Source organism: Prosopis cineraria, unplaced genomic scaffold (genome assembly GCF_029017545.1).
Source record: "Prosopis cineraria cultivar Desert tree isolate PC_DT_omini unplaced genomic scaffold, ASM2901754v1 PC12, whole genome shotgun sequence".
Taxonomy (NCBI): domain Eukaryota; kingdom Viridiplantae; phylum Streptophyta; class Magnoliopsida; order Fabales; family Fabaceae; genus Prosopis; species Prosopis cineraria.
Window position 1 is genome coordinate 32693882 of NW_026555343.1, and position 11507 is coordinate 32705388.

An 11507-nucleotide genomic window follows, 5' to 3' on the forward strand; every position below is an offset into this window, starting at 1 on the left:
ATTGAGACTTGTTATTTTTAATAAGGGTAAAATAATCTTTTTATTTTAAAATTTATTGACATAAAAGTTTCTAGAATTATGGTATTTTAAAAGATTAAATTATTATTTATATAATTCGATCGGATTTGGTTGTCATTTTCCCTTTACTAATAAAATATTGGATTAAATAGAAAATTGGCCCATCAATTGTTGGTCAAAGAGTTTCTATGATCCTAAATTCATTTTTAATACAATATTATACTCTTTTTAACTTTTAAAAATAATATAGTTTGACCTCTACTGTTAACAAAAGTTAATGTTGATTATTAATTGATTAAAAAATCAAAAAAAATTTAAAAATTAAAGAAAATGATTAAAAACTTACAATGAAGGATTTGAAAATTATTGATAAGGACCTAAAAAATAAAAGAAATGGATCAAGAAAAATTTAATGTTCTTTTTTTATAATTTTGGAGATCATTTTTGGTCAACAAATGTTCAAAATTAGCTTTTATTAATAGTAGATGCTATATTGCATCATCTTTAAAAGTTAAAGGAAATCAAACATTACATAAAAAATGAGTTTAGTATAAAATCTTCTTTATTAATCCACATTATCTCCAAAAATTTAAGATAATCAAGGGAATAATTCAAGATGATTACCAAATTTGTAAAGATTATATGAATGGGCTCTCAAGTTTTTAAATTTTCAAAATACTCCAATATACTTTTATAAATCAAAATTAAAGTAAACGTGTAGGTGGAAGCATGAGAATCTAAAAAAAAAAAAATCAAAACATTTGCATTATAGTTAAAAACAACAACAAATTGAAGGAAATAGAGGTGCGCTGTAGTTTGTCATATGTACGTCACGGCATGTTCCATATTTGTGTCATATGCTGCAGCGTATTTCATAGGATGACAACATTTGTTCTTGTCATTTAATAGCAATAGAGGTGAACTCCCAATGCGCTCCATTTCTGCATCAAATGTCTGATCGAGATGATTTAGGTGTGTACAAAAACTTTTTCCTAGCTTTAGCTAAAGACAGTCATTACTCAATCAAATTATTTCTCAATCAAAAATTGAACACTCATTTCTCAACTTATCCCTTTCACAAACCTAACACAACTTAGGTGCACCAATTTCAATCTAAGTGCCAAAAGCCTAAATTTCATCCTCGACCACACTCAACAGACCCATAGACATCTGTGTAATACACCACATCATACAAATGATATATACATCACATTTTTAATACTTAATCCCTTAATAATAAAAACAGAAGGAAAAGCCTTAATTTCATAATCATCACATCATTTATCATCAACAACATATTTGCAAACTTCTTACTTGCACTAACATTTTTGTCTTTTCTAGATTTCATAATTTTAATATATAACCTAGAGTTCAAAATACACAATTTAGCTTAACAATCACATAATGAAAGCAAGTAAATATGAACTCTCCTAGTTAGTAATATCAAAATTAATTATACATATAATACTTAGAATAAATGAGGCCTAAAAATTAGGATGAATATCCTAAACCTCAAGTTGTTTCCCTCGATCCTAATTAGATAAGCTAGCTTTTATAATATTGAAAAGAGAGAGGTGAGTGCAACTACTCAGTAACTAAAGTATATCAATCATATACTAATGTATATTAATTAATTACAATGCAAGTGGGGCCTCATACTATATAATTATATCATATTATCATTCCCAAAGCACATATATTTGCATTTCACATTGACAACCATGTGCCCTTATCAATAATATGCATGATAGTACCTCCTTATATCCTCCTTATGCTTACGACATGAAACAATGAGCTATTTCACATTGTGTTCATCTATGTCATAAGAATACCTTAGCCAATTATGCATGAAAAGTTACCTGACCAAGGTTGCTTAACTCACTTATGGGTTATAACTTCTCCCAAATCTCACACTATGAAGGTCTTACTCCCTAAATTAGCTTTCTCGTCGAATAAGTGAAAACTAGAGTATGTTCAAATCCCTTATTACATAATGGGACAGTCCCTTGTTAAACAAGTGGGACAATAATTATAAATATATCCAGGCAAACCATCGAACTTCAATGGAAGCCTTACCATGCAGATTTTCAACTCACTACTCCTTTTTCTAGGTAAACTCTTACTTCACATGATCATGCAATGTACAGACGCAAATTATCAAGCATACACAATTATCACTATATATGCATGCTTAACTTCCTCATTGTACTTAATCAATTTATATTAGTTACATTTTTCACATCACACTTATCATTGAACTCTACATCACAATTATTCATTGAACATCAAAAAATCATATCGTTGAACTCCACATCACAAAGTATTCATTTATTACATGACAATTTCACAAGTATATCATTTCAAAACTTCCTAACATCTTCAAGGGAAGATTCAAATTTCATATGCCATACTCGCATTACAAACAATTTCATGATTGACAATATTAACTTACAATTCAGATAATTAATCAACACACAAGAGTATAAGAAGATTTCTTCTAGTTATTTCAAACCTTTGAAAAATCAAAGGTTTACCCCTCAAATATATACTTCCAAAGCTTGAATGGTGTCAAGTTGTAATCACTCTACATTTGTTCACATCAACAATGATTAATATCCACATTAGGATAAATCTTCTAAATGTAACTCACCCCCAAAGCTTCCAATATCATAATCTTTCACTTTAAACACATCCCCTTGGGTTCATTAATTCCATTAAGTCACATTGACTTCATTAAACTCCTAACCAACCATTAATAGCTTCACATCACTCCTATTACTACATTCATGGTGAATTTTTGGGTATTTATGATCCCTCAACTAACAAAATGCATTTATTACTTTTCAGAGGGTTTGAATACCTTAAACAACTCTTATTAACTCTATTTAAATCAATGAATTGAACTTATGTCATGCATGTGTTGCGACATGTGATACATAGCCATTTCTCCTTAATTTTCTCCCATTTTAGGGTCTAAGTGACCTAACTTCACTTCAGATTCAATTTTAGGGTTGAAATCACAATGTAAAACATTTATTAGCTCTTTACAACCATACATTACATCAACTTACTTAATTACCATCATTTAACATAGCCAATTAAGAGTTAATTTTCTAGGATGTTACATTTAGGGTCTTTGATGCTCTTGGACGTATAGTTTAGGGGCTAATTTAGTCTTTGGAGCTAGAATATTACTCCATCCAATTTAAAATACAAGCAATTTTTAAAAAAATTCACATACCGTTAAAATCTTCGTTCTCATAAAAATATATATTTTTCTTTTTTACCTTTAATTCCCATTACCCATGCACTTTATGATGTGTGAACAATAAATTTACACAAAGATCTAGATTTATAAATCCATGGGGTAAAATGAAAATTTTTTTTTCCGCATGTACTAAGTTGATTATATTTTGAATCTAAATTAGTGGGGGGAATGTTTATATTGTGAACTAGAAGGAGTATAAAGGATTTTATATTATCATTATTCTAAAATAATGATAATATAAAATCCTTTAACAACACTGCTGGGAACATGGTTCAATGAATAAAAAGATTGAAAAAGAACTTATATCTGATAAAAATCATTTTAGTTTGATCAATCCCAGCCATTAGATAAAAGAAACCGTCTCCATGACTCTATGCATAAGACGCATCAAAGACTTACTAGACGTTATGTGACAGCTACCATTATGTTTTGTTACGGTTGAATTATCACTTATTCACTTTCAGAGATTCTTCTTTTCTTAGTTTTTCCTAATGATCAGATCTGAATCCGATCTAAATAGTTTTGCCTGGGCTATTATGTAGAATTAATGGATTTATTTCTCATTTTTCTTCCTTTTTTTAACCGAGCCGGAGATTTTGGTTGACCATATAAATATTATATGCATCATTGGAAAGCAACACTGCTGTTTTACGTATGTTTTGCTCTGTCAGAATTTCCACACGCATGGCTTATGCACATGTCAGTGATCATGATTCTTGATTTGGGATAAAGGCTTTGGAAGTTATATACTTCCTCCAGTCCTATTTACAAGGCAAAAAGAAAAAATTATTTTTTGTTTTATTTATAAGTCACGTCTTTAAATTTTCTTCACAAATTTTCTCTCTTACCTTCCATTGAATGTTGGAGAGAGAAAATATATTATTAAAGTATGTACATTTAACAGGAGTAAAGTTGAAAATTTATTAAATTTTAAAATAGAGTCAATGAGTTTTAAGGGTTTTTTTTACATTAGTAAAACATGTTGAAAGTAACTTATAAATAGAATTAGAGAAGTACTTATGAGTCTCCTCAAGATGCATGACTGTAACAGATCTAATTTGTATGCCCACATCCACAAAAATAAATGTCAACAAGGCCCTCAAAGAGATATAAACAAAAAATGGGCAAACAAATATATGGGTCATATAAACAACCATACTCTTATGTTAATATCTTTTCAAATACATAAATGCATGAATGTAAGGGAAACAATTTGCTTCCACAGTACATAATTAAAAAATAGAAACAGCAAACCTGAGATATTCTATTTCCTTGATCAAATATTAGAGCACGCTGACCACCAGGTTCTCCCTGAAAGCGTTTCAAAAGCTCATAGTAAGTCAAGAGAACACTAATTATTTACAACATCCTCCTCATTTAGAAAAATTACCCACCACACAAAGAACGGTTTTATGTATACAAAAATAAATGGTTTTCATTAGCCACCAACCTTGGTTAAATTAAACCATGAACCTATTCATTATTTTTCGAACTTAATCTATCATATTAGGGTGGGCAGACACCACAAATGCTTCGAGGTGGCTGAGTCAGCCATTTCCGGGTGAACAAAGGAAGATGAAGGTGAGCCACGCGCTCTCATGCGCTGGCACATTTGATGGACTTCAACAGAACATGGCAGCAAGTGGCAGTGCAGATGGCTGCTGAATTTCGGGCTCTGGATGATTGTGGCATTGAGTACATTGAGTGTGTGGCTGTGTGCCTCTTTTCTTGTCAGTTACTTCAGAAAGGAGGTCTAGCTTCTAAAAGGTCGGGAAAATGAATTTTTTGTTCTATGCAACAAATTCATGAGAAATTTTGCCCGGGCAAATTTTGAATCATCAAAGGGTAGAAATCATTAGCTCTGATACCATGTACCATTTTATTTTTTAGAATTCAAAAGTTTAGTCTAATTTATCTTTTTTAGAAATATACGTAGTACTTATAAAGGAGATAGCCAAGACTAGAAATCAATCGACCAATCTCATCAAACAAGGAAGAAACAAGGGAAGAATACATAATAAAGATGGCAAAATGCATGATGAAAATAGAAACAGAAAGAAACAAATCAACTAAGATGCTAAAATCCCATGTGATAAACAAGGGAGAATAAAAATAAATAAATGAGTTCATAATGATCCCATAATAACAAGATTTCAACAGATGCAATTGAAAGTTCACTGACATGATTAACATATTGTGAAATACTAATTCTAACTAACCAACCATGCAACCCCGCGTCACTGTCTTGTGGAGGGTCTATATTAGAATCCCTGCCTCCTAGCATATAATTGTCAATTAAAGTTCCATATTCTGCAACTGAAACTTTACCTTTAGGGGGCCAGGACGAACTATTGTGTATCCAAGGCCAGATCTTCTCAATGAATCTTCCCCAGCCTGAATAAAGCCAAAAATTGACATCATCATACAGGTCAAAAATTAAACATCTCTTAGCAAAATTAAAGAAACAAAAAACAAGTAATGGGTCAAACCTGCTCGGCTTTAAGAACTTGCTCCCTTCTTGATCTTTCAATTCCCATTCCTGAACATGATACTAGAACAAATCTGTTTCTTGCCCAGTCCACAGTACACTCACAGGAAAACATCATACCATGCTAATTAGTTTCATTAACATAAAAACATGTAGTTCAGAATATTAATCATCCAGATGCATCAACAAGCAGAGTCACTTTGCTTCTTTTTTCCCTCTTACTGTTTTGAATTTTTTTGATGGGCATCAAACAGAGCAAGAAATGTTTATCAGCATGCTAACGATGATAGAATGTATGCCAAAAAGGACAACTCAAACTCACAAAGCAACACCATAAAAGATAAAACCACCGCCAGAACTTTTAACTCATGATAACCATGATATAATCCACTCATGGACTTGCACTAAGGTACACATATAGCTCAACATGCAGGAGAGGCTTGATTAAAGATTGTTGGGGGAGTGGGAGAGTCAACTGCTGTAGAGTAACAAATATAAATTTGTCTGCAGCTACTTCGCAAGATGGAGAGGAACTTGACCACTTTTCAGCCTTTAAAATGGTGTCATCGTCCTTTAGAGAACAAAATGGGATACATACAAACATTCGAATGCAAAAAATATCATTTGTATGAAAGAAAAATAAATGGAGGACGAGCAAGTCAATTTTAGATGGAATTAAACAACATAAGATAACATGATATGATAATAAATGACTTCAAGATACCCAAAACAATCACACTTTGTAAGACATATCATCCCAAAAAATAATAATAATAATAATAATGTTAATGGAAAAACACACCCTTGTCATTTAAAGCTCCAACACCACTAACCATATCGACATCTTTGCACAGTCATCATCATCTCATGAAAAACTAAGGTAATGGTAGTTCATATATAGTTATTTTAATCCTCTCAACTTCAAAAGTGCAACTGGTATGAATTAGCTCTGCCATTAGCATGGACAAATGAACTAGATGATTTTGCAATTTCGTACATGACTACCTGACAAACACATTATCAACATTTTGGCTGTTTATGCGTTATTAAAAGGAATCTGCAGAAGAGCACCTACAGGCAAGGCTTTTATATACTCCATTATAAGCTTAAAGCTTCTCAAATCTTGACTCTTAGCTGTAGGTACGTCAATGGGCCTCTGCAACAGCAGCAAATACAGCATCATCACACTCTGAATATTTGTGAGAAGGAAAATTACTATCGAAAAGATATCAATAATTATTTTATTAAAAAAATAATATTTTTTAAAAAAGCAGAAATATGCTATGTCAGCTATTAAATAATGTTTTAAGTCCACAAAAGATTCTAAGTGAAAACAAGTGCTATACCCTTTGACAAAGGAAATGCAATGAAAAGGATAATACAGTAAAGGCCCCTATTTTGGAGGTTTCCTAGACATGAAGCCAGGTTGTATCTACTATCTAGTCATTTGAGTATCAGGGCAAGACGTCCTTAGAGACAAACTCCTTAAGACAATTCTAGGTTTAATTAATTATTTGTAGAACTTTGCATTCCTTTTTTTGATAGTGAACCCAAAAGGTATCAGACTAGGCTTCATTTAAATTTGACTATGACAAAGCCAATAGAAAGAAGTGTTTACATGGTTTTAAGTGAGTATCAAAGTATGTTATAAAGGGTAGCAAGCAGAAGGAAAGTTCTCCATAATTTTAATGAGCTATCAATGTTTATTCAGTACTTAGGAGTGCTAAAGTAAAGAAATAAGATGCAAGCAAGCCATTGGATTGGACAGGCAAGAACTTGAAATACTGTAGTTGCCACAGTTTCAACTAGTAACAACACAAATTACTCTAATGTGGGCCAGGTGGTATCAGACAAGCTCAATTACATACTAGAAGTAATACAAAAACAATTGTAAGCATGTCTTGGTAAGAGAAAACTACTAAAGATCAAAAGACACAAATCCCACAGTATCTAGTTAACTACATTTAGATAAAAATAGTAAGATATCTACAAAAATCAGAGTTACACTCGTAAGAAAATTCCAAGCCGGAAACATATTCATTGCATCTGATTAGCAGGATTAGAAAATTAATGTGAAGAGCAGCGATGCTTTCTGGCTAGCATGAACCATAAAACACCAACCAGCTACAATGCTGCGACAACTAAAACTTTTCTAAGGTAGTTTGTGCATAACTTGTTTTAGATCCATGACCAAGTGAAGGGTGAGGAACAGGTTTCTATAATCATGTAACAATTACTTTGTTAGAATTTCTTGCTTGAGGCAGTCAAATAATGGGCTACATGCAATTCACAGCAAGAAACTCACACAATTGGCATGGAAAGCAGGAAATATGTGGGAGTCAACACAAGAGAAAACCGATGTTGTCCCTTGTCTCTCCCACTTTCTGCCATGGCTTTTGTACAACGCAATTTCCACAATTGTAAAGGTTACGATCTCCACCATCACAACATAGTATAGAAATAAGGTAATGGGGAAAAAACCCGTCTTCTTGGCTCAAAACGTATTGTTAATGTATGTACAAGAAAAGGGTCCAATGGTGGATCATCTGGTTTTAATGGGCGGAATGATGAAAAGGGCACTCTAACCTGACACATTAATACCAGCAGTTAATATAAAAGTCATTAAAGTGATGCCAGGATCTTTGCTACGATGAAAACAAACAGAGTGTCAAAGCAAAATAATTGCTTTCTTTAAAAGGAAATAATTATTACCCTACAAAATCCCACTTTTGTGCTAATTCTTGCAAAATACAATTTGCCCTGACTTAGATCTGCAGAAGGACCAGCTTCTAGAATTAAAACATAAGATCTCCCATTGCCACCAACCGAGAGGACCAGGCCCTCATACCTAACATGGAAGATTTTGACTCAAGATGTATTAAAAGTTTATATAAAAAGCACGCCACAAGACAATTCTAGACAACAATCTCACCACCAGACATCACATATCTATCATCTGATACCTGTCAAGAGTGCAGCCTAAAAGCAGAGAAAGCTTTTTTGAAAGTTCAACATAACCTCCTCTCGTGAAAACATACCCTAGAATTAATATTAAAAGGGGATCAAATAAGGATAAAAAGAGTTCCTTGTTGGTTACTCTTATTTTTTGACCAGAAAAAAAATTAAGAAACGTGAGTTTTCCCTTATTGGTATTAACATTCACTTCATGTACCTGAGAAAACAGCTTCTCCAGTCTCATTGAACTCAAATTTTGAATCCATCCCTCCATCATATTTCGTGGCAATTACATCTTGGAAGTAGGTTCCTTGACGAACTTCCCATCCATTCAATGAATCTGGAGATTTAAATTTGGCTATCAAGAGCTTGCTCTTACTGCTTTTACCAGCCCGTAATTGTGCCAATTTATTATTATAATCCTGAAATGCATAGTTGCCATCGAGCCTTATGTTTAGGCTTTCAATTATCATGCAATGATACGTTATCTTCGTAGAATTTAATAAAGTAAAACGATTCATCTCGATTTCATTCGGTATTTTTCCTCCTCAGTAAGGCATATTGACTTTTGCCCTTAACAACGGCACCAACATACAAACGAGGGCAGATCTTAAAAACTTCAAATAACAGAGACAGACCTGAAATGCTTTGGCAAGGTTATAAACTCCTCGGTAATCAACCCTAAACAGATCAGCAGTGATAGGAGAGTGAGCAGTTGCGCAATATATTATTTTGTTACAACCTTCCACAGCAGCCTGGAGTGTGCTGGGGTCACCAACATCCCCGGTTACTATCTCTACTGACCTTGGAAGCATGTCCACTACCTCTGGTTCAGCATTCCTCACCAAAGCCTTCAGTGCCCCCCAAAAAAAAAACCAAAGAAAGAAAGAAAGAAAGAAACCATTCAATGGAGTCACTAGTAGTCGTTAATATATTTGAACCACTTCTACGTAGAATGATGCTTTTATGCAATGACCTGCATATATTTAATTTTGCAGCTTTTAAAGGGTAACCAATCATGTTTCAAAATCCTTTACAGAGCAACGCACGATCCTTAAAAATAAAATAAACAATCATTGAAAAGTGTTGCTTTAGCAAAGAAATTTACAAAATAACCCCATTCAACTCTGAACCGTTTGTAAACAGCTCATGCGGAAAATATCCTCCCCAACCATCACGTTTTAGAATGAATTTAAACCATTCAATTCATTTTCCAGCTAGCAGGGATACCATCTCAGACTCCGTTATTTCATTTGTCAATGAAACAATCACCTTCACAGCACATTCTGTCATTTCTTATTACCCTTCTTGAGTTCTTTCTGCTTTTCCTCTCCCGTACAATAAAACAAAAAATGAACTCAACCAGTTCTTAATAATTCACAAGAGAACCCACAAAAGAGACCATGTGCGGACAGCCGCAGCAGAACAATATTGGCCCAAAAAAAAAAAAACACACTCTATTGAAGAGCATCAATTTCTGGTGTAACCTTCTAAAATATTCAATAACGACTTACAATTGCATAGTGATATAGAATGGTTCGACGCAGTTGCGAGTAAACGCTGGTGAAGAACGACATCTAGTAGAATTAAAAAGCATGGAGTCGTGGAAAAAAGGCGAGGCACCTTCACAGTGTAGCCCCTCAGCATGAGCCTGCGAACGACAATGCGACCAATGCGACCGGTGGCACCAACAACAAGCACAACAGTATTCTGAGCGCCAGGGATTGCGAACTCGCACATGGGCCCTTCTCGGATGAGAAGGGCATCAAGGGCCTCCTTATCATCAGCGCGGATGGTCCGAGATATCTGACACAATCCACAGAACTTCCTCCAAACCTCATCAAACAATTGGCGTGACTTTCGACCCAGACCTACCGGGTTCACGTCGTCCAGCCTAATCGATACGGGCGGCGGCGGCGATTGCTGCTTCTGTGTCTGTTGAATTTCATCACCACCGTCATCACCATCTTGGGCATTTTCACTCTTGCTTTCCTTGCTAGTATCTGGAGCAGCAGCCCTAGGAACTAGCAGGAACCGAGACTTCCGCTCCGACGAAGTGTGACACCGGCGAAAACTATGATCCCATTTGATTCTAGGAAAGGAAATGGAACCAAGAAGATCCGAAGAGAGCCTACATTTTGGGAGGCGCTAAACACTGTTACTGCTGAAACTGGAACTAGCTGTAGTCGCCGACAATATGGCGCTCATGATTTAGCAGTTAGCATCCAGAGAGCCTGAATTTAAAAATAGTATCTATGAATATCTATGAATGTATGTGCGTCGCAAGTACTTAAAAGTGGCGATTATATGAAACTACAACGAATTTTGTAACTTGTTCCGCACAGAAACTAAAAAATGCCACTGGTATCTGTACTTTACTCGAGCGTGAAGACATGAAGAGGAAGGATAGGTTGGAAGAGACGAGGTTTGAGCCACAAAATTAGGCAAGGAGAATCTTGTCCGCAAGGATCGGTGGCTCCGGTGGCTCCATGTAGACGTTCTGGTTTCCTTTTGTCAACATTGTTTTTCCCCCGTTTATCCATTTTCAATACTTGCGTCTTTTTCCGCAGCCGGTCATTCGGAGGAAAAAATGATAATGAGCAAAAAAAAAAAAAAATTATCCGTTCCATGTGAATATCCATGGCCCACGGATGCCTTTTTTTGGCAAACACACGCATGATTTGAATAATCAAAAATAGGTTTAGATTATTTAAGTTGGAAAAAAAATTGATCATGTTATCCCAATTGATCAATAAAAATATATTTTAAAAAAATAAA

The 11507-nt window shown here is 34.3% G+C and overlaps 1 protein-coding gene across 1 annotated transcript; it reads right to left on the reverse strand.

The window, feature by feature from the left end:
• Positions 1-684: 684 nt before the first annotated feature.
• Positions 685-11272, reverse strand: LOC129289259 (protein HIGH CHLOROPHYLL FLUORESCENCE PHENOTYPE 173, chloroplastic-like). The gene is made up of 12 exons (XM_054926044.1): positions 11109-11272; positions 10353-10860; positions 9368-9580; positions 8947-9151; positions 8738-8813; positions 8487-8622; positions 8256-8360; positions 6850-6930; positions 5776-5874; positions 5615-5680; positions 4541-4597; positions 685-972 (listed from the first exon to the last, which is right to left on the reverse strand). Exons 1-12 carry the CDS (start codon positions 11270-11272, stop codon positions 838-840), a joined length of 1845 nt encoding a protein of 614 aa, XP_054782019.1. The 3' UTR covers positions 685-837.
• Positions 11273-11507: the final 235 nt, after the last annotated feature.